Genomic DNA, 24,056 nt, shown 5'->3' with positions numbered 1-24,056 from the left:
TATACGTATCTTCAGCAATCTTCATTAGATAAGCATTGGTACAATTTCACTTTTCATCCAATTTGGTAATGCAGCCACAAAAGATGAACATGTAAGAGGACTGTTATTTATTGCTGAAGTGTAACATTATTATACTTTGATTTGATTCAAAGAGTTTAGATCATGATAAATAGATAGAAATAAATTATACACTTTAGATCATCTACAATAATCATTCTCCACTACTGAAAATGAGACCAATATTCCTTAACAAGTTGTCCAAACAATGATTTTTCTCTCTTCATTAACTTCATTGGCTCATCATACTCAACCAATTTTCCTGTAAAATAATCAAATTAATCTTCACATTATTATATTTATAATTACTCAAGAACACATATGAAAATGTTCGTACTGTTTAATTACTAATCCAATGATTTACTCGACATTCAATATGAACGTACCGTCGCTTATCGAAAGAACCATATTGCAATTCATCACAGTCGGTATCCTGTGTGCTACTGTGATCACTGTACAATCAGCAAACTCTTTTCTAATGGTATTCTGAAGAATCAAATCAGTTGCATTATCGATTGACGCAGTTGCTTCGTCAAGCACCAATATCTTACTTCGCCTCAAAAGAGCACGCCCTAAACAGAATAGTTGCCTTTGTCCAATGCTCCAGTTTGATCCATCTTCGACAACTGTATAACATTTTAATCGATTCTCAGTAGATGTTCTTGCAGAAACTTAAGTAGCTTTACTGAAACGTTGAACAAGACAGCGTAACTGAGGAATCTAAGCCGCCTTTATCTTTGACAGACTCTCGCAACTGACACTTTTGAAGAACCTTCACATGCAAGCAACTATTAATCCATATTTGCTATGATAAAATAAGTTAAATTTTTTTATAAATTAAATATAATTAGTAATTACCTCCCATATTTCTTGATCAGAATGTTGAGATAAAGGGTCTAAGTTATATCTAACTGTCCCAATGAAAAGGGTAGGATCCTGAGGTATAATACCAAAACTTGACCTCAAATCATTAAGGCCAATAGACGAGATGTCTATGCCATCAACTATAATTTTGCCACCCGCCGGCTCCACAAGACGAAACAAAGCACCTATCAGAGTGGATTTTCCGCTGCCTGTTCTACCAACAATACCAATCTTGTGCCCTCCTTCAAATGTGCAAGTGATACCGTGAAGTACAAGTGGTTCTTTCGGCCTGTATCGTATCTGACATTGTATAAAAACAAACAAATTATTTGGTTTTTTTATCTAACATTTTAAATGTAATAACGAAACGTATAAAATACTAATGAATACCTGTAAATCGCGTATTTCTACTTTGCCTACAACTGGCCAATTAACTGGAGGACAATTTCCTTCTTGATCCTCATTTGGTATATGAGTATACTGGTTTATCCTTTCTACAGATACTATATAATTTGCCATAATGCATTGGCTTTGAATTGAATATACTAAAGAACCATTTAGAGAAAGGCCATAAGAAAGAGCCATACCGATAAATCCTGAAATAATCGAGGCTGGAAATAAGAAACTTGCATAACAAAGATAACACTGTTAGAGATGAAAACATATAGTTTTCATGATAATTAGAAAACTCAAACAATGATGTCTCACCAGATGTTAAGGTCCCAAATGGAAGCATAGCAATGCAAAGTGCCGCAGAGGTAAGAACAACGGCATACACTGTTTCTACACGTTGGATAAACCACTCATTTGAGGCAAAACTGTGAAACAAAGCACTGGCATTGACATCAATTAGATTAAAATTGTTTTCGCAAAAACGATCTTCCTGCTCAAAAGCCCTTATTGTCATAGCTCCAGCAAAAGTTTCAGCTACATGATTAGCTACAGAGGATTTTGTTGTTCCATTCATCCGCATAAGTTGTTTTGCACAGGCATAGTAGTGTCTCTAGTAAAAAAAAATCATATGAAAGTTGATAAAAAAGAAGATACCCTTTTGCATTGCGAAAAGAAGATACTACTAAGATCTAGAGCAAATGGTTGGTGCGTAGCGGGTGTGAGTATTGTAAACTTTGAAATACCAGTTCGATTCCTAATCATAAAGAAAATAAAATAAAATTAGAGAAAAGTGAATTACCTGTAACTTTACAATAACATAAGCCATTGGTATAGTGACAAACAAGACTTGCCAAGTGAAGGATGTTAAAACTATAAGATCCATGTAACAACTTATAGTTGATCCGACGACATAAGTGAGGTTAAATGAGATATCAAGATCCACAATGCTTAAATCAGATGAAACCTAAATAAAGAAACAAGTTAAATTATAGACAAAACACTAATTCATCGATTATATTTAGGGTAACCAAGTGGTTAGCGAGCTCTAGTTAAAGACGAAATCATTCAGGAGAATCCGAGTTCGAATCTTGACTACAATCATTAGCCAGACTTTACATACCTCCCGACTGAACTCCGATTACTAGGAGCCATCCTCTTAGGAATCGAAGTGTTGAAGAATAAAATGTACCAGAAATGCTTTTAAAAAAAAAAGATTTTTAACATAAGATTGAAAAAGTGTTTAATATGCTTACCCTACTAAGTATCCTTCCCAAAGGTGTAGAGTCATAAAAAGACATCGGTGCTCGAAAAAGAGAGTTCATTAGCTGTGAGAATATATGTTTTGATGATTGAAAACCCAATAGAGCAGCAAGAAGACTTCTGATTATCATGAAAAAATTAGAGGTAACTCCAATCAACAAGTAAACTACAACCAATTGTAATGTGTTGACTTGAGGATCGTCAACACGGGAAGCCATCCACGAGTTTTGCAATATCTGACAAATCACAAACATCAGGTGAGAAAGAGAACCGAGAAAGAAGTATAGATAGCCTCTTTTTTGATTGAGATATTGTAAGTAAGGCTTCAACCCTGCGTCTCCTCGTTCCCTCTCTTCTTGCATAATTAATTGATCTCCGTTTAAAGCTTTAAACGGCTTCTCCGTAAAAGTTTTCTGAATCTCTCTATCAGAACTTGAATGTCTTTGCGATGAAGTAACATCTACAAGTCGACCAGAACCAGCAGTCTCTTTGTGAGCATTGACAAGGTCCGTAAATTCTCGGCTAGAGGTCAGTAGATCATGGTAAGGAGCAGCTTGCAGGATTTGTCCATTTGACATCAACTGTAAAGAATTGTCCATCAATCAAAGTTACATAAAGATAACTTCAAATTTGTTAAATATTTACAATTATTAGTTTCATGTAGAAGAATGATTAAATAAAAAGGAAAAAAACTATTGCCTTAAGATAAAAGTAACTACCAAAACAGAATCAAATGCAGGGAGAAAGTCAACTTGATGAGTCACAAGAAGGACTGTCTTTCCGGCAAGTCCTTCCAATACGTATTCCTATAAAGTTTCAAAGCAATCTTTCAGTAAAAAATGATTCTTAAGATATAACTGATGTTTTCGAAGAAAGGAAAAAGTCGTTACATTGAATAAATTAGTGGCAGTGTGCGCGTCAACAGCACTGAATGGATCATCCAAGAGATATATATCGGCATTCTGATAAAAAGCTCGAGCAAGTTGAATTCGCTGCTTTTGACCCCCGCTTAGATTTACACCTCTCTCTCCTATCTCGGTTAGATTACCATATGGAAACAACTCAAGGTCCTTCATCAGTGAAGACCTATGAAGTGTTTCTTGATACCTTTGAACATCCATAGCTGATCCAAACAAAATATTTTCTTGTATTGTTCCTGTTTGTATCCATGCTGTTTGAGAAACATAAGCAAACGTGCCATAAACTTCGATCTGTAAATTACAAAAGCGAATATGATATCTAGGTTTGTGAGTGTTCTCCATAAGTATAAAAGGTAAAAAAAAAACTTACATTTCCGTTAGTATTAGGAATTTCTCCGAGAATTGCTGCTAAGAGAGTTGATTTACCTGAGCCAACTTCACCACAAATGGCTATCTTTTGTCCAACACTAGCCTTTAAATCTATGTTACTTATTGTCGGCTTCAATATATTATATTCCCATGAAAAGTCCGCAGATTTGATTAAAATTGAGCCCTTTAACTTCTCATCGAAGCAACTCTTACTAAAATTTGAACTCTGCAGCTCAGGCGCGTCAAGGAATCTCACAATCCGAGAAAATGCAATATTTGCTTGAATGATCACTCCAATAACATCTGGAATGGTTGAAATCGGATCTTGCAAAAGGAGTATTGTTGCAACAAAGGTGAAAATATTATTTGCATGTAAAGGAACTTTCAAAAAGTAACATGCCCCGAATGTTGCAGCAGAGATGAAAAACGGCGAAAACCAAAACAAAATGACATTGTATGCTTTTTGTAGTAACACTGAAGATAACCATTTGAGTTCAACGTATCTTAAGCCTTCGATAGCATTTTTAAAATGCATTTCCCATGCATATAACTTCAACACTTTAACATTCACTAGAGCTTCGGAACTAGCCTTCAACCTTTCATCTTGCGCCACAAGAAGATTGCTTAGAAACTTATGTTGTAACTTTGCCAATGGAGTATTTAAAATCACAGTCAAAACTATCACTACAAATGATGCAATTGTCGCGAGCCCAACTGCACGAAAAATAATTACTAATGCGATACATAGTTGGAGGGTTGTTGTCCATGTATGGTGAAACCAAAATGGAAATTCTCCAATTCTATAAGCATCCACATTCACATAATTCATTATCTCACCACCGGAGTGAACCGATCTAGCAGCATTGGATAACCTCATTTGTTTCTTATAAACGGCTGCAATGAGTAATGATTTAATTTTCATACCAATAAGTCTAGTGCGAAAATACCACTGCCTTTGGGATAGAGATTCTAAAATCTTCGTAAACAAAAGCGAGATGGCTAATACATAACTTTCATATTTCGAACTTTTATTACCCTCGGCCACCAAAATAAAGGCATTCAAAATCACAGGACAAGAAGAGATTGCGAGTACCTTGAGTAATGCAAAGAATGCCGATATCAAAATCTCTCTACGATGGCACAAGATTATTGTCCATAAAACCAATGACCGTGATGATTTGTCCTGCTGCTTCTGTCTATTCAGTTGATCTATAAACAATGCATAACATTTTTCTGTTCGGTCAGACTCTCGCAACTTTGGCATATCTTCGTCCTGAAGTGTTTTCTCTTGACCCGTTTTCATCAACGGATTCAACCACCAAAATGACATCAAACTAAAGAATCCAACTTTGGCAAATGGGGTTACATGATTAACATGGTCAACTTCATTTAGCTGGTAATTTAAAGGGGTATATAAACTTTCATCAATTTCCATGTAAGTTTCTTCATATTTTCTTGCTTTGTATGTGCAAAAAATCAGCAAAAATGCTCCGAAAAAAGATAAAACATCTAATGCTACCTTAATGCAAAATTCTCTTACTATAAATGCATAAGGTAACGAAAAAACACAGAAAATACCCGAAACAAAGAATATAAGAAAAGAACACAGCCACAACCATGCTTTTGGAAGTTGTTTTAGTACAAGACTTGTAGTCGAAGTAACTAAAATCCATGTGAATCCATGAAGAAGTTCTAAAAGCACAAATTAAGAGGAAAAACAATCAGATTTTTTCTTAACTTTTCTTCTAAAATCCAAATTCCTAAGCACAAATGCAACAAACCAATGCAGCCATTGGTTATGGAAGAAACTAGCTGCAACTTTGAATGTCCTTCCTCTCTTATGAAACCGCAAAATTGTCCCGACAAGGACTTGTTCTTGATCAAAACAGCTGATAGCATGATCAACAACAACAAATCAAAGCAAATTATCATCAAATTGTTGGTGCATGATGAAGGATTCTTCAGAACCTCGAAATCGAAATGGATCAAAGGGTTTCTTCCACAAATCATGTTCCAAAAGTCCTCCATTTTATCTTGTCAAACTCTGTAAGAAAATCATTTCTTTATGGTAAAATCTGTCTTTAAACATGTAACATACTAAACCAACATCCATCAATATAAAGCTTTATGAATCATTTAACTTTAAGAAATACACACTAAAACAAATATGCCAAGTGCACCATTGAACATTAATTGAAGAAAAAAACACAACAAGCGTATTTTTTGAGTACGTAGACAGAGTGACAAACACCACCTGAAAACTCACACATATACAAAGGAAAGATTATGAGTTTGAACTCCGGTAACAACATAATATAAAATGTCAAGCATCACAATCTCTTCATTTTTAGTTGAGCCAGGTCTTACGAACAAACATACCAAATATTTAACACTACAAGAATAATAATATGAAAAAATGAGATGATAAAAATAGTAACAATGCATGCAACAAAAGAAGAGGAAAAAAACATAGAAAATTTAAATGGATTTCCAGTAACTTACTTGTTATTGATACTTTGAAGTGTGTGCTTATGAACGAGACAACAATCTGTGTATATGTAATGTAAGTGAAAACGTGTCTTTGTTGTCATGTGGGAACATATACATTAAAGCTATCAATAAATTGTTTTGGTGGATTTTTTAATGACATGTGCTAAACCATATATCCTTATCCTTATATGGTAGTACATATTTTAATAAACTCATTGACTTTGGACAATTTTTTTTTATATAATAATAACCATGTGAATATCTTTGATTAAATCACTATTTTTAATGAAAATTCTAAATGAACATTTAAAATCTTAATTTTGAACACATCGAACTTGGTTATTTTGTTAATTTGTAAGGACAAATTTTACAGTAAATAATATAATTTAGAGACTAATTTAAAGGTAAATTAGGTAGTACAAGTTAACAGAAGGATTAAGGCATTAAGCATCAGTGTAATTCAAAATTAAGATAATTTTGTTTGTTTGCAAATTTCATGAAAGTAAATATACAATATTTTTGTCAAGTAGTCTGATGGACAGAATTCCACTTTCTAATTGTGACACTTGACACACATACTATTTTTTAGGTTACCAACTGTCTAATTCCCTTCCGATCATAGTTCTGGGGATCGAACCGTGGTGCATCCTATCAAATTCAGCGTCAATCACCACTAAACCAACTAATGATTATTAATTGATAACAGAACCATGACAACACCTCTCACATAATTGCCGGTTGTCGCGTTATTAATGAATTCAACACCTCTCACATAATTGACACCAGAACCATGACAATCCCTCTTTCTCCGAGATTTCCTGTTTGTGGGAATTTGCCACAGTTTCCACGGTAATCAATTTTAGTTATTAGATTCAAATTGGACGGTCCAGATTAAATATATATAAAGTTACAACAATAAATTAATCTTGTTCGTTGATTCAGATGGGACGGTCCACAATAAGGCATTTCATTAATAATAATAGAGGCAATATAAATAGGAATTACATCAAGTATTGCGAGAAGCATGAGATAGAGCTGCTCGTGCAAGAGCATGAGCGCTTCCGTTTGCTTGTCGCATAGCAAAGACAACTACGTAGTCTAAAAAATTTGAGAGAAAAGTACGACACTTATTAATGATAGAACCATACTCCGATCTATTTGGTTTGTGACGTTTTACATCCTCCACAACCATTTTACAATCCATCTTAACAATCACTTTGTCATAGCCTAACATTGCAATCCATTCGAGGTCTTGAAGTAAACCCCAAGCTTCTGCTTCAGCTGGTGTAAGAACAACATTATGGTAACATGAAAAAGCTTTTAGAAATTCACCTTTTTCGTTACGCAGACACGCTCCCTTTCTCTTCCGGTGTAAATACTGCAACATCAATGTTACATTTACAAACGATGTCGTTGGTGGTTTCCATGATGCTGGCTGCATACGGTTACTGTGATCAGTGTTGTTGCGCTGTCCATGATGCAGGCTGCATCCTCAACAAACTATAATATAAACCTTAGACAAAATTATTCTTGACTGGTCCTTAGATATCTTAACAGATATTTTCTATTCTAACAATGTGTCTCAAAGATCCTTCCTCATGCGCCTTGTGCAGGACCCTATTTCAACCATCGCAAATGTTATTAGCGTGATCATTCAAGCCAATACATGAAAAAATGTGAGATGATGAACTGCATAATTTGTTTCCACCATGCAGATTAAAGAAATGCACATTTGAAGGAGGGCACGAGATAGATTGGTATCTTTGGTAGAACAAGGGGAAAATCAACTCGATCTGATTGGTGTTTTGCTTCTTCTTGTCAAGCCAATAGGAGGAAAAAATTTAGTTGATGGAATAGACAAAATTCGAGATATTTATAGGGATGAAAAATTTATTTAACCATTTATTCAACTATATCTAGACTTCACTATTCTTACGTCAAACAGAATTTTTCCCAAGCCATTAGGTTTGGTCTGATGGTGAGGAATTTGAGTAGTATGCTATAGGTTCCGGGTTTGATCCCCGATTCATTGTAAAGCGAAAAAAAAAAAAGAGAATTTTTCCCAAAACATTGATGCATTGCAAGACATTAAAAGGAGGGAATTCTCTTTGACGTTCATTGTCATTTTGTGTGACTTTAACATCATTTGATTGTAGTTTAACTCTTGGCAATACCACTACTTTAGGGTGCGTTTTATCTGCTAAAAAACAGGGGATTGGACAACTTTTTTGTATCTTGTTTGATTTGAAACTGGTTATGAGACCAGACAAATTAGGTAGCAAGGGACATGACAAAAACAAGATTTGTTTTCCCTCACTAAACCACATGACAACTTTTTGTCCGTAATACAACTATAAAAAATACGAAATACCCATTTTATTTTCGAATATAAAGATATTATCGTCCTATATCTCTACGGTACAGTTTTATCATGTCCTGTATTATCTTGTTATGTCCTGTATTATTTTATTCTGTCATGTTCTGTCCAGTCCTTACTATTTTACGAATCAAACATTCCTTTAGTATCATTTAGTGTGAGATCCAACATGGGTCTTTGTGCACGACTATTTTTATTTATTTATTTATTTAAAAAAATTGCAAAACCAAAAGGTACACATATTTTACAATTTGTTCTGTTAAGAAATATCAAATTTAATATTAAATTCTTAAAATCTTAGATATCGATTGAGGTGAAATATATTTTATAAAGCATTGTAAAAAATTTAATCTGACTTAGCAAGTAGTGTTTGTTCTTTGGAAAATTTGGCGCCATGTTTTCGGATTTGGTGGGTCATATTCAAGTATAGCATTTTCGTTGAAAGAGTCATCTTCATCGTTTCGTGAGAGATTAGGTTTTCTGACTCTCTTAATGTTATCTAATTGATCTTGGATATCTTGAATGTACACCATTGTTATGGAAATTTGATTTTTGATATGAAGAGATTATTGCTAAAGAATTGGAATGTGTATTTGCCATATTTTTCGGCGAAGAAAATCTAGAGACTAATTTTTAGCTAAGAAAATGAGGTGACACTTGCTGCAATAATCTCCTTTGTTGATAAAAATAGCATATATATATATATATATATATATATATATATATATATATATATATATATATATATATATATATATATATATATATATATATATACGCCTTAAATACATCGCTTTTTAGTTACCATGTTATAGGTTTGAAATTTTCACCACCGTTAAATGATGACTATTCTTTATCTGAGGATTACATAAGGTGAATTCTTTCCCTTTCAACTGAATTTTCTTCATGCACAAATCAGGGATTGAATCCATGACTACTTATTTAAAAAGTTCAAATATTTTACCACTTAAATAAATTCATTGCTGATTTACAATTAAAAAATGAATGGTGCTGTTCCACACAAAAAAAATGATAGTGCGTACAAAATTTAAATAATGAGTACCCTTTGTGTCATCTTAAGAAAAAGTAGAAAATGACAACAGATTTTGTCGTAGAATCTTAATGCAAGAAACAGGAAACAGACAAATATAACATATAAACAACATTAAAAGGATGTTTGAACAATATAACATATATTTTGTGTATTTCAGTTCAAGCTAGGTTATAAATATAATAAAAAAAAACACAAAGTCGTCGTCCGATCTAACAATTTCAACATTCATAAAAGGGTGACAGCCAAATAGATTAGTGAAAATTAACCATCAACAATGGATATTTTGCACCTATCAATCAATCTATCATCTACAAAGTACATACACATATTCTGAATACAATATCAACGTTGACATGCCGATACCGATAATAATTTGAAAAAAATGAAATAATTAAATGTAATCATGTGTATGTAGGTATCAGACATTGCCGTATCAAACATTGCCACATATCAGACATTAAACATTTAAACACATATTTGATCAGAGATGTCAGTGCTACAGAGTCTATCACGTAATAACAAATAAAAATATCAATCAAACTTTAAGTAAATTATTAATATGAGCATGGTTAAATGAATGATGCTCTTTTCACTAGCTTCCAAGCACTTTCATTTTCACCACTTTCAACAAAAGTAGAAGAAAAGTACTAATATCCAACTTTATAGTATTATTTTCTAAGAAGCTGAAAACACAAATTTGATTGGTAAAGCAACAGTACAAGTCCTACCTATCATTCTTCATTCATATTCATTTCACATTACATATCCATTCTTGTAGTTTTTTCCCTACTGTTTTGAGGTCACTACACTGATTTTTAAGAATATTCTGTACTATTATGCAAAGTTTTCAAACTTGACTGAAAAGCTGAAAACCGATCTTGTTGGATAGATTGAAAGGTTTTCTAATATTTATGATCGGACGGCTATGATCGATTATAGCATCCTGCTGTAACTGCGTTTAATCCTTATCCTTACTTACATAAGCAAAATGCTGTTTGCAAAACTTTTTCACTGTAGTAGATACACATGAAACCTTCCACAAACTAAAAACTGTTCTCTTTGCAACTTTATCAGTGTAGCAGAACAAACTGTTCACATTCTAAGGTATACTATTTGTTTTAGAATTTTTGTGTTCTTATGAAAATCAACATAGTGGTGTTTTTTGATACTATTAAACATATGATGATTTTTTAGCTTACTCTCTACTTACCGTATAACTCAAGCTTTGACAAGAAGAATTGTTCCTTTCAGAACATTTTTGCCTATGGCAGTTTCAATCATTTGAATAAGTTAAATTTTACCACAAGAGGTTGTTTTAATATTTCAAGCATTGAAGATTTTGTTTCCATTTATGTTACAGGTTTTGAAAAGCAAAGAAAATTTAAAAAGAAGATGAAGGATTTTCGGAGCCTAATTGGCGGGGACTCTAGCTGTTCTGAGACTAGAGGAAATCCTTTCTGTTATGATTTCAAGAGTTTGAAAGATCCTTCTTCATGCAATAACTATTTCTTGGTAATTTTCTTTGATTTGTTCTTGCTGATTATGCTGTCATTCACGATGTTCCTGAAGTCTTCCTTGAGACCCTTTTGGAGTCAAGTAAGATATTCAAACTTGCAGCTAGTTTCTGCTATAGCCAATGGCTCTCTTGGTTTGTTGCATTTATGCTTAGGAATTTGGGTTTTAGAGGAGACATTAAGGAAAACTCACAAAACATTTCCTCTTAATTTGTGGTTGGTAGAATTCTTTCATGGACTCACATGGTTGTTAGTAGGTTTAACTATAAGTCTTCGGAAAAAACAACTTCGAAGAGCATGGTTGTGGCTATTTTCTATTCTCGCATTCTTTGCTTCTGGTATATTATGTGTTTTATCCATGTCTTATGCAATTGAAAGAAGAGACTTGTCCCTCAAGGAAGCTTTAGATGTTATAACTTTTCCGGGATCAACTTTGCTTTTGTTATGTACTTACAAAGTATGTAAACGTGAAGATTGCGATGCAGACCGAGAAACTTCTGAAAGGCTTTATGTTCCCTTAAATAGCGACTTCGATGATGTTTCTCAATGTCATGTCACGCCATTTGCCAAAGCTGGATTCTTTAGTAAGATATCATTTTGGTGGTTGAATCCATTGATTAAAAAGGGACAAGAAAAAACACTTCAAGATGAGGATATCCCGAAGTTAGGAGAGTGTGAACGAGCAGAAAGTTGTTATTTGTCATTTGTAGAACAATTAAGGATACAAAGAGAAAAAGAATCATCATCACATTCATCGGTATTGTGGACGATCATAATGTGCCACCGAAGAGAGATTTTGATAACAGGATTCTTTGCTTTGCTCAAGATACTTGCTATATCTTGCGGCCCTCTACTTCTGAATGCTTTTATATTGGTTTCTGAGGGTAATGAAAGTTTCAAATATGAAGGTTATATATTGGCTATATCACTCTTCTTCATAAAGATCATAGAATCCTTAGCACAAAGACAATGGTATTTTCGCAGTAGAATTGTTGGGATGAAAGTTAGGTCACTACTTACGGCAAACATTTATAAAAAAACATTAACGCTATCCAATTCTGCTAGATTGATTCACTCTGGTGGTGAGATAATGAATTATATAACCGTGGATGCATATAGAATTGGAGAATTTCCATTCTGGTTTCACCAAACATGGACAACGATCCTCCAACTGTGTATTGCGTTAGTAATTCTTTTCCGAGCAATTGGACTAGCAACAATAGCTTCAATGGTTGTGATAGTTCTCACAGTGCTTTGCAACACTCCACTAGCAAAGTTACAACACAAGTTTCAGAGCGAACTTATGGTGGCACAAGATGAGAGATTGAAGGCGAGTTCTGAGGCTCTTGTGAATATGAAAGTGCTAAAGTTATATGCATGGGAAAACCATTTTAAAAATGCTATAGAAAAGTTAAGAAATGCGGAACTCAAATTGATATCTGCAGTGCAATTAAGTAAGGCGTACCTTCTCTTTCTCTTTTGGACCTCGCCGGTGTTGGTGTCTGCTGCTTCTTTTCTAGCATGTTACTTCCTTAAAGTTCCTTTGCATGCAAGTAATGTTTTCACTTTTGTAGCAACTCTACGCCTAGTTCAAGAGCCAATTACAGGTATCCCGGATGTAATTACGGTGATCATTCAAGCAAAAGTTGCATTTGCTCGGATTAGTAATTTCCTTGAGGCACCAGAACTACAGAATGCAAATTTAAAGAACAGGCGCTTTAATGACAACCACAAAGGCTCAGTTTTAATAAAATCAGCCGACTTTTCATGGGAAGGTAATGTATCAAAGCCAACACTAAGAAACATAAATTTGGACATTAGACGCGGACAAAAGGTGGCTATTTGTGGAGAAGTTGGCTCCGGAAAATCAACACTTTTAGCAACAATTCTAGGAGAAGTTCCTAATACAAAGGGAACTGTAAGTTTTTATTTCCTTTATATTCATATAATACACTTGTAATTCATGTGATACTCTAATTGGTTATAGCTTCAATGATATTCCTATTTTTCTTTCAGAAATTTGAACTTATTACAATAAGTCTTATCATATACCAGAATGTCTTATCATATAAATTCAGCTTGCTGAAGTGAGTTTTACCTGTCCATGATTACAGATTGGTGTATATGGGAAGTTTGCATATGTTTCTCAAACTGCATGGATCCAAACCGGTACAATACGAGAAAATATTTTGTTTGGATCTGAGTTGGATGATCAAAGATATCAAGAAACACTTCAAAGATCTTCATTGGTAACGGACCTTGAGTTGCTTCCATATGGTGACCTCACTGAAATAGGCGAGAGAGGAGTTAATTTAAGTGGAGGTCAGAAGCAGCGAATTCAACTAGCTCGAGCTCTTTATGAGAATGCTGATATATATCTCTTGGATGATCCATTCAGTGCCGTTGATGCACATACTGCAAAAAGTTTATTTAATGTAATGATATTTTTTCTTTACATTCTACATGTACATGTCAACTGCGCCATCTTTTTACTGAAAGATTGCTTTGAAGCTTAACAGGAATATATCATGGACGGACTCAAAGGAAAAACTGTCTTACTCGTGACTCATCAAGTTGACTTCCTCCCAGCATTTGATACTGTTTTGGTAACTACTAATTACATTCATCTCAAAGCAATGATTATGTCATCGTTCATCTTGTTGTCAGTGTTTGACTATTTTATTTTCTTTACAGTTGATGTCAGACGGGGTAATCCTACAAGCCGATCCATATAACCAGCTATTAACCACAAGCCGAGAATTCCAAGATCTTGTCAATGCTCACAAGGAGACTGCTGGTTCAAACCAGCCTGTGAATTTTACTTTTACACAAACTTCTAAAAAGGTTACACAAACTTTCGTGGAAAAGCAGATTATAGAAACAAATGGAAATCAATTAATTAAGCAAGAAGAAAGAGAGAAAGGAGACACAGGATTGAAGCCTTACTTACAATATATGAATCAGATGAAAGGCTATATATTCTTCATTGTGGCTTCACTTGGTCACCTTATTTTTGTGGTTTGTCAGATATTGCAAAACTCATGGATGGCTGCTAATGTTGACAATCCCCGCATCAGCACGTTGCAGTTGATTTTAGTTTACTTCCTACTTGGAGTTTCATCAGCATTTTTCATGTTAACCAGAAGTCTCTTTGTAGTTGCTTTGGGTCTTCAATCTTCAAAGTACTTATTTTTACAGTTGATGAACTCTCTCTTTCGAGCACCGATGTCTTTTTATGACTCTACACCATTGGGAAGGATACTTAGTAGGGTAAGAATAATACACAATTTAACTGTTAAATGCAATAGCAAAAATAATAATTTAACTGTTATTTTCTTGATTAGGTTTCATCTGATCTGAGCATTATGGATGTTGACGTCCCATTTAGCCTCACATTTGTGGTGGGAGCAACTATGAATGTTTGTTCTAGTCTCGGAGTTTTAGCAGTTGTCACTTGGCAAGTATTGATTGTGGCTATACCAATGGTTTGTGTTACAATTCGCTTGCAGGTAATAGTGAACTTGTTCTTCTTTGAATAACACTGACAAAACTCATAACTTCAAGAGAAAGCAAATATCGATAAAACATATGTTTTTGTGTTTTAAGCAGAGATACTACTTTGCCTCAGCAAAAGAAGTGATGCGGATGAATGGCACAACAAAATCCTACTTAGCTAATCACATAGCTGAAACTGTTGCCGGATCTGTGACAATAAGGGCTTTTGAGGAGGAAGATCGTTTTTTTGAGAAGAATCTTGATCTAATCAACATTAATGCTAGTGCATTTTTTCATAATTTTGCCTCAAATGAGTGGTTGATCCTACGGTTGGAAACAATAAGTGCAGGTCTTCTTGCCTCAGCAGCGCTATGCATGGTCATACTTCCAACAGGGACTTTCACCTCTGGTGAGAATTCGGTTATTTTCTTCTATCTTCAAACAATATAATTAACTCTCCTTATGAAAATTACTAAATTTCAATATCCTTCATTCTAGGATTCATTGGTATGGCTCTATCTTATGGCCTTACACTAAATTCTTCCTTAGTATTTTCAATTCAAAGTCAATGCACTATTGCAAGTCAGATAATATCAGTAGAGAGGCTAAATCAATATATGCATATACAAAGTGAGGCCGAAGAAATAGTCGAAGTAAATCGTCCTCCTCTGAATTGGCCAGTTGCAGGCAAAGTAGAAATACAAGACTTGAAGGTAATTGGTACTTTATTTAAAAAATTTGAAGCATAATGTTCAGAAAAAATAGGAGTTGAAATGAAGTGCATAATCTGTTCTTTCCTACCATTTTAGATACGATACAGGCCCGATGGACCACTTGTTCTTCATGGAATCACATGCATATTTGAAGCAACTCACAAGATTGGTATCGTTGGCAGAACAGGCAGTGGGAAATCCACTCTTATTAGCGCTTTATTTCGTCTTGTGGAACCGGAAGGAGGAAAAATTGTAGTTGATGGAATAGACATCTCATCTATTGGCCTTCATGATTTGAGGTCACGATTTGGGATTATACCTCAAGATCCTACCCTTTTTCACGGGACAGTAAGATATAACTTAGACCCTTTATCTCAACACACTGATAAAGAGATATGGGAGGTAAGATATACTACATTCTATTTAACTTTGCTTTGGATAGAATTGTGGAATAATTCTTATACAATATGAAGGTTCTCGGAAAGTGTCAATTGCGAGAAGTTGTCCAAGAGAAAGACGAGGGCTTAAACTCGTCAGGTACGTACACTTTCATGTTTAATTGTTAGACTTATGCTGGAAGCACTTATTTGATACTGCCATTTAGTTTTTAAGTGTATTAACTATTGAAATTCTATTTATACCACTATTTTAATAGGACTAGAGAGTGTAATTAGTAATGATTAGTGAAAAATTGTTGAGCAGTTGTTGAAGATGGATCAAACTGGAGCATGGGACAAAGGCAGTTATTCTGTTTGGGGCGTGCTCTTTTGCGAAGAAGTAGGATATTGGTGTTGGACGAAGCAACTGCTTCAATTGACAATTCAACTGATATGATTCTACAGAAAACCATTAGAACCGAGTTTGCGGATTGTACAGTGATCACAGTAGCACACAGGATACCGACCGTGATGGATTGCACTATGGTTCTTGCAATCAGTGATGGTAAGTGTTTTCTTTTTTCCAGTTTTATTGTTCTTAATCTTATTTAACAAACACTTTCCAGTTTAATCCATAACTCCATAGCAGTTTTGTCAATGGTCGTTAGTGGAATATGGTGGAAGCCTAAAAATCTGGTATATAAACACGCCATTGCAGCCTATGGCACTGCCACGGTGGGCATCCGCCACACCATTCCACCATGGCTGCCATTTGACAACACTGTTCCATAGGGATTATTTCACATTTATGACAAACACCAAACATAAATGATAACCTGTTGTTGTGAATTTGAACCGAAAACCACACCAATAACCAATAGTAGAACTAACTATCTATAGTGTGTGGGACAAATGGATTGAAGCAACCAAATCAAACATGGATGGGCAATTTAAACAAACATGCTAAAACTACCGAAAACGATAAAGAACACGATAATTTGTTTACCCAATTCGGTTAAAACCAACCTACTCTGGGGGAGAGAGAGCTCTCCGTTCCACTATCAATAGAATATTTGATTACAATGAGATTCACCAGAAGAGTTATAAGATTTAGAGTTTTTCCTAAACCTACCATTTTCCCGAATCTCTCCCCGTGACCAAGAGATTCAATCAATAAGTGTTTACAAGATGAAAGAACGAGTTCCCAACCCTAGAGATTACCCAAGAGAAACCCTCTTAACCCTAGCCTTGATGTTGGTGAAAAATCCCTTTTCAAAACCCTCATTTTCTCTCTCATCCGCTCCCTCTCATTTTGCTGCAAAATGAACACAGCAGCATATATATGCAGATCTGCACACCATGCGCCATTGGCAGCAGCTGAAGCTGCTTCTGCGCCTCATGCGCAAAAAACATGCGCCTCATGCGCAAATGGCAGCAGCAACCATACCTTCTGTTTTCTGCATCATTCGATTTCCAAGGCAAATTCCAACACATGTAAAATGTGGGGTGTACTTGATTTTAAGACATGAAATCAGAAAATAGAAAAGTTAAGAACATGCTTAATAACTTACTTGATTTCTTCAAAGAAAGGAAAGCCTCTAACTATATTTCCAGGAAAATTGGCGGAGTATGACGAGCCAATGAGCTTAATGAAGAGAGAAGAATCGTTGTTCGGGAAGCTTGTCAAGGAATACTGGTCTCATTTTCAGTCTGCAGAATCGCATTAATGTTCACAATGATTTTTTATTCCAGCACTATTGTACTTGCAATAAGTCAAGAAATTGAGTAGATGTAAAATCTGTTCTGTTAGGAGACCTGTGAAATGGTTAAGGATTTAGCAGAATGTATGAACTTTATTGAAAGATTGTTGTTTTACAAAGTTTGAGTTCTTGATAATGAAATTGGACTATTATACTAACAATCTAACATAATCATAAGAGACGATATCACATCACAGTAAACAAGATTATTAGCATTAATCAGAGTCCTTTGACACCTTTTCTCAAGGAATCAAGAACCGAATTCATCGAGCAGTACACATATCTAGAAGCCAAATACGCCCACAAGTTAAATTACTCGTGAAACTACAAACGCTAGAGCTAATTCAATGCTGATTTGCTGCCTCATTCTCATCGAGCGTTCACAATCATTGGTGCAACTTGCAGCAGTTTTATAGTTCATATATCTTATATGGCCCTCATTTATTTTACATCAATGCTTATTACTTGACGACAAATTATAATTGAGATTTAACTAAACTTATTTTACCATATTTGTTAAAATCTCGTTTATCGAAAGGTTGCATAACTAAACTAGTTGATTCTCTTTCGCCTATCGGCCGGCTTTAAGCAACCTTCGCATTTCCTGCTGAGATCCTAAGTCTCCAGTATTAAGCTCGTGATCGTGAATTAAAATACTATGGATGATGGCCTCAGCAAATAAAAGCCAATATTACTCTCACAATACAACTGAGATTGAAGTACTTTAGTATTAAGGTTGGAACCTCAAGTTTAGGGTAACCTACTTAAGATTTACACCTACGAGTTTAGGTAGCCGTTGCAGTCCCCAAAACTCAGTTTGAACAAAAGCAACACGACACACTCTTTTCTTGAAAATTAAGTTTGGGCCTTTCCAACGGCTGCCCAAACATGCACGTCAATTATTCGTAAATGCGCATTAGCTTAACATCATCTAATCTTTTTTTGAAAACTTTGAATGCAGTTCTAGGACCGACTAATCCAAGAGGACCAACCCATCGCACACTTGCGGGGCCCATTTAAAGCAAGAGTTTTTTTTTTGTTTTGTATGGACCAGCTAGCCCACCGAAATTTGCACCAGCGGGAATCGAACCTGAAACCTTGAGAGGAGCATACTTCATGGACCCAATCCATTACAACTAGACCAATCCAAGTGGGTTAACAACTTAACATTATCTAATCTTACAAATGGGAGATCAGTTGAGTTATTACCAGTTTCTGTTATGCTATGAATCCATTTGAGTGGATAACAGATGATGGAATATAAACACTGGAAGGCCCAAATCCACAATATAAGCCTTTCACTGCGGCCTACAACAATGTCATGGGGTCATCCCACCACAAAATTCCTTCCAGCTGAATCTTTCTGAAGGGATGGTTCTTTCGAGGAGGTGGTAAGGGGTAGTGGTTCCCTTTTTTTTTTCTGAAAAGAAAGGTTATTTCTTTTTGTGAAAGATTTGGTGCTGATTTTTCTAACTAAATCAAGTCACAGACGGCGCCACTGAACTGGTTGCTCAGAAATGATGTGAGCTGGCAACGTCGACTTCTTAACGGCGACATCTCAGCTAGAGGTAGAGAATTGGTAGTGATGATGAGCTCGATGATTCTGACCTTTGTGTTGGAGGGGAAAGGGTACCTGCAATTCATGTTAGCACTCCGACGCTCAAGTCAGTAAATGAAAGATGTTTTAAAAGAGTGTAAATGGAGGCGTACCTAAGGATTGATGTATGATATTTATATGGGAGAATATTAGGGTTTACAATACCGTGGGGTCCCCCATGTGAAGTGGATCGGCCACTGATAACACATGTATTGTCCTTTCGTACGGGCACTTGAGGACGGTATTAGGCTCTTCACCTTTAGTTCGTGTTCGTTTGTATTCTTTCCGTGGTCATTCGCCACTGCATAGTTTTATCCCATTTTGGTAGGCCTTCTCGTAAGTTGGGCTTTTAGCCGATCCATAACAATATTCATGTTCGTAGCAGGGAACAATATATTATGGATACACGCAATGTACATCAAAGGCAAATGAATAAAGTAGTAGAATAACAAAATATCTAGCAGTCCAATTCTTAAATAGAATTAAAACTGGGAATCGAATGTCTTGGGTCATCAAGAGGGAACAGCCGGGGGATCATCCACATTTGGCATAAGAACAACTTCACAAGTGAGTTAGACACGACACTCTTACCCAAAATCTTAAGGTGTTAGGTTTATGAGTCATCTCACTTATAAAGAACACACAAAACCTTAAGGTTTTAGGTTTATGAGTCCTCTCACATATATAGTGTTCAACCTCTACTTTCTAAGCAATGTATGACTTAACTCACATTTGTCACAACAATTATATATGGAACTCGCGTTCTTTGGATTGTGAATGTGGTGCGGGTATGGTTGTTTTTTGTTGGATCTTTATCTATTTGATTGATTTTAACACTTTTTGGTATAGTTTGTTTTTACTGTATCTCGTTGATGTCCCTATAATATTTTGTATCTTTTGTTTTTATTTTTTAATCGAATCCAGGAATTGTAGATGGTTCACCATCTGCCTACTATTTGCTTAAAACAACACAAATAATATATAAATACAAAATTTATCTCTATTGATTTTTTTAACTAATATTTCCGAGGTACTATTTAGCATTACCTTGTTGTCATTAAATATATGACTGTTGTTGTCATGCATATCAATCATCATATACACCACCAACCATCTACATGTTCATGAATCCATTCTTCTTAATTCTTCATGCACTTAATATATATTTTAGAATTATACATATCATATCATCGTGATAATAAATATTACATACGTTAGTTAAAAATTTGTAATTTTCCATTTTTTCTAGATAAATTATAATTTTTGCAGTTGTCACTTTGAACATAAACATAAATTAATTATTTCTCTTATTATTTATCTTCGTATTTTCTTTTATACTCACTCTAGTCCTAATTATAAGAAAATATTCACTTTTTAATACATTTAAAATTTGATGTATCTAAAAAATAATATAACCTAAATACATCAAATTTTTAATATATCTAAAAAGTGAATCACTTCTTATAATTAGGACCGGAGCGAGTATTTACCTTTTATATTTACCGCTTTTTCCTTTCTTTCAAGTTTTTTCATATATGGCGTCCCCAACAAACCATTACTGAATTATTTGGATTTGCCTTCTTTTTTTTTTAATTTTTTTTTTTGCTACAAGGATTTGCTTTTTTTTTTTTTTATCTTATGCAAAATAAATAAACTACCATTATTAAATTGTTTAGATTAACTAATTTTTTTATCTTATGCAAATAAATAAACTTTTATGTATTAGTCATAAGCTTCTCAAGATAATTTATGTAAAAACAAGTTATGAAGATATAATTTTCGTTAGTAAAAACTTAAGAATTGTACATAACAACTTACATTTAATAACAACTAATTTTCATAAAATAAAAAATAAGTCAATTCAAGCAGACTTTAAAGCAAAAATCAAGTCTCTAACTATTTACATATATTGTTAATAAAATTAATAAGTCCTCATGAGCTTAACTCAATTGGTAGAGATATTGTATTATATATGCAGAGATTGAAGTTTAAACCCCAAACAAATCATTAAAAAGAGAATTTATATAGTCACTGAATTACTTGATTAAAAAAAATAAAAAAATAAAATAAATAATTAATAAAAAGTGGTAGATAATCTTTTACTCCCTATAAAGTCGAATCATGTCATGATAAGGCCCCAAATTTGGGAGACAATTCTCTCCATTGAAATATCGTTATCATTGCCTCAAAAGAATTGTTTAACATGATCCTATCTTTAAATATAAAAAATAAAAAATACAATTTATCTTTCAGTACCTACCAAAAAAATTTTATGGACAAGTTTTTACACTTAGATTATTTTAAGTTTAAATTTTCAATACTATTTTATATTTATCTCACACACGACTTTCTAAAATATGTTCAAAAATTGGTTAGAAAAATATGTTCAAGAAAACTACTTAAGTAGTTGATTCATGTATAATTAGGGATCTTATTGGAATAATTCAGCTAACAACTAACCGTTCAAGAGAATTTAAATTTAAATAGTTGGTTAGAATAATTTTTATTAGACTTTACTTAAATTCCGACTATTTTTTTTTTCAAAAAATTCCGACTATTTATAAATTATTATTTTCTTCGGTCCTTTTTATAAGAAATAATTTGAAAAAAAATTTCTTATATATAGGACCGGAGAGAGTAAACTCTAACAATAACAACATTTCAATCATACCTGTTGGGAGAAAAATAGAACCGTTAATTAGTTTTTTTTATTTTTTATGGAAGAAGTGTTAATTAGTTGGTTAATTTGAATTTTTTTAAAATATTTTAATATCTATGTTATGGAGACTCCTCCTCTAGTAAATTTTAAGTTTTTTTTTAATGATTTTTCCAAAATTTGAATGCCTAAGAACATTCATATAGTTGAGTAGATATTTTTCGTTATCGTACTCTTTTATTTTTATTTTTTTGAAAATGCCCCTGTTTTGTTTTTTATAAAAAGAATATATTTGTTTTCCGTCTTGCCCAGTGCCCACAATGGAAAGGAAATTGTGAAATGACTCATTAAACATATAAAATATCCATGATGCACTAATATTAATTAACAACCATACACTTTGTCAAAAAAAAAATTAACAACGATACACAAGATATGCAACTCACACACGACTCATAGTATTTGATTGCACCACCTCATAGTATTTGTCAATATCACATTTTTCATTTTATATAGACACACACATAGTCATGTTCATGGAAAGGTGATTGAAATTCAAAAGTATCTGTTACCAAAAAAAATAAATTCAAGAGAATCTGTTTCCACATTAAAAATTATCATAACATCACATTTTTTATTTTATTTTTATATTAGATCTAATCGATTTTTATGAAATTAATTGTACGTAAGCTAATAATCAGAGTCGTCCTAAATAGTTTAGAAGTTTTGATCAAATATTAAAAATAAATCTCTATTAAAAAAGAAGGACACAAACTTCAAAAGAGTAATGTTTTATTTATAATGTTAAATATTCTACAATGTATGAATCAAATCAAGGACGTTTTTTTATTCAACCGCTGGAACACTAATACAATTATTAACAATATATATATCCAAAGACGTTTTTTTATTCTTGAAAAAAAATTATAAAAAAAAAAAAAATCTTAATTATTAGAGAGATTTGATTGGTTAAAAAACTTTTTTTTTTATAAAAATGATTTAATAAAAACAAATCTTTTTTTGTAAAGATTACCTACATCACCTCCCCTCCCCTCCATCTACCTCGAACCAATCGGGCCCTTAAAGTTTTGGGTGAAAGGGTGGTATCAAAGTCACCGTTGTGGTTGTTCAAGGACCAATGTGTTGATCCAACCTCGTGGTGTCAAAAACTCAAAAGTCACTTTTGTTTGCTCAAAGCTCAATGTGTTGATCCAACCCAGTGAAACAATTTTCATTTTATAAGTCACTTTTGTAAAATTGAGTTAAACTCAACTCAAATTTCTAAAATGATATTAGAGTCAATTCAAGATCTATTGAATCACCTACTATCAAGTTATCGGGATCAATCATATCATGCTCCAAATGTCGAATCTTAACTTGAAACTATATTTATAAATACGATAATCTTCGCTTTACAAGTCTTAGATTTATGAGATTGAGTTAAAGACAACTTAAAAATTTTAACACATATATAATCATGCCATGAATAGCCATATCAAACCAATGTACTAATTAAAGGGCAAAATTCATGCCCACCGAACAAAAAAATCATGGGCCTCAATTACTATTACTTTTGTTATTTTAATAAGACATTTGATCTCACACACAACAAATACATGAACGAAAATCTACCATTTCATGGAAAACAATTCAGAATCATGGAGCAAAATTACAAACAATAAAAAATCTGATGGGGGAGACCATAGAATTTTTGTTTTTTATTTATATTAAAAGGCAAACTAATATATTTCTCAGATATTTTAGCCCTTTATATATATATATTCTATTTTAGCCCTTTATATTATTTTCCTTGGTAATTTAGTAGTCTCTCTCAAAGTTTTCCAAAATTTATATTGATGAACAATTATTGATGTGACATTTAAGTAACTCTTATAGCTAATACAACAATTTGTTTTACAATTAAACATTAAAACCCTAAAAAAAATTATATAAACCAATCATTACTAGGGACCACGGTTCTATCCCCCGCAACTGCGATCAAGAGGGTTGAAACCAAATGATATATATGCATAACTGACCTCCAAACCAGATTACAAAGTCCAATGGACTGGACACTTGTGTAGAAAAAAGAATCATAAGATTTCAAACTTTAATCAAAGGTCTTCTTCATTTGAGATATTAATTCTTCTTTTACTGACT

At 33.6% G+C, this 24,056-nt stretch overlaps 2 protein-coding genes across 2 annotated transcripts; one reads left to right on the top strand and one right to left on the bottom strand.

The window, feature by feature from the left end:
- Positions 1 to 217: 217 nt before the first annotated feature.
- LOC123905786 (ABC transporter C family member 10-like) lies at positions 218 to 5,482 on the bottom strand. The gene is made up of 11 exons (XM_045955514.1): positions 3,865 to 5,482; positions 3,465 to 3,785; positions 3,294 to 3,380; positions 2,568 to 3,155; positions 2,114 to 2,278; positions 1,630 to 1,924; positions 1,312 to 1,517; positions 916 to 1,221; positions 757 to 829; positions 444 to 683; positions 218 to 319 (listed from the first exon to the last, which is right to left on the bottom strand). The coding sequence occupies exons 1-11, from the start codon at positions 5,296 to 5,298 to the stop codon at positions 222 to 224; spliced, it is 3,813 nt and encodes a 1,270-aa protein (XP_045811470.1). The 5' UTR covers positions 5,299 to 5,482; the 3' UTR covers positions 218 to 221.
- Positions 5,483 to 10,385: 4,903 nt separating this feature from the next.
- Positions 10,386 to 17,784, top strand: LOC123905785 (ABC transporter C family member 10-like). The gene is made up of 12 exons (XM_045955513.1): positions 10,386 to 10,888; positions 11,145 to 13,216; positions 13,413 to 13,733; positions 13,818 to 13,904; positions 13,993 to 14,568; positions 14,643 to 14,807; positions 14,908 to 15,202; positions 15,292 to 15,506; positions 15,603 to 15,908; positions 15,980 to 16,043; positions 16,209 to 16,448; positions 17,498 to 17,784. Exons 2-12 carry the CDS (start codon positions 11,177 to 11,179, stop codon positions 17,608 to 17,610), a joined length of 4,422 nt encoding a protein of 1,473 aa, XP_045811469.1. The 5' UTR covers positions 10,386 to 10,888; positions 11,145 to 11,176; the 3' UTR covers positions 17,611 to 17,784.
- Positions 17,785 to 24,056: the final 6,272 nt, after the last annotated feature.

The sequence above is a fragment of the Trifolium pratense genome, linkage group LG2 (genome assembly GCF_020283565.1).
Source record: "Trifolium pratense cultivar HEN17-A07 linkage group LG2, ARS_RC_1.1, whole genome shotgun sequence".
Classification (NCBI taxonomy): Eukaryota; Viridiplantae; Streptophyta; class Magnoliopsida; order Fabales; family Fabaceae; genus Trifolium; species Trifolium pratense.
Note: the sequence above shows the minus strand (reverse complement) of the source record. Positions and strands in the feature narration are given on the sequence as shown.

Excerpts from the sequence above, each read along its gene's own strand:
- LOC123905786 (XM_045955514.1), bottom strand. The coding sequence starts at position 5,298 with ATGGAAATTGATGAAAGTTTATATACCCCTTTAAATTACCAGCTAAAT. Across the intron at positions 1,518-1,629 it reads ATTTGGGACCTTAACATCTG|GATTTATCGGTATGGCTCTT; the intron begins GTGAGACATCAT and ends CGATTATTTCAG. Across the intron at positions 684-756 it reads TTCCTCAGTTACGCTGTCTT|TTGTCGAAGATGGATCAAAC; the intron begins GTTCAACGTTTC and ends AATGTTATACAG.
- LOC123905785 (XM_045955513.1), top strand. The coding sequence starts at position 11,177 with ATGAAGGATTTTCGGAGCCTAATTGGCGGGGACTCTAGCTGTTCTGAG. Across the intron at positions 13,217-13,412 it reads TTCCTAATACAAAGGGAACT|ATTGGTGTATATGGGAAGTT; the intron begins GTAAGTTTTTAT and ends CCATGATTACAG. Across the intron at positions 15,203-15,291 it reads AACAGGGACTTTCACCTCTG|GATTCATTGGTATGGCTCTA; the intron begins GTGAGAATTCGG and ends CCTTCATTCTAG.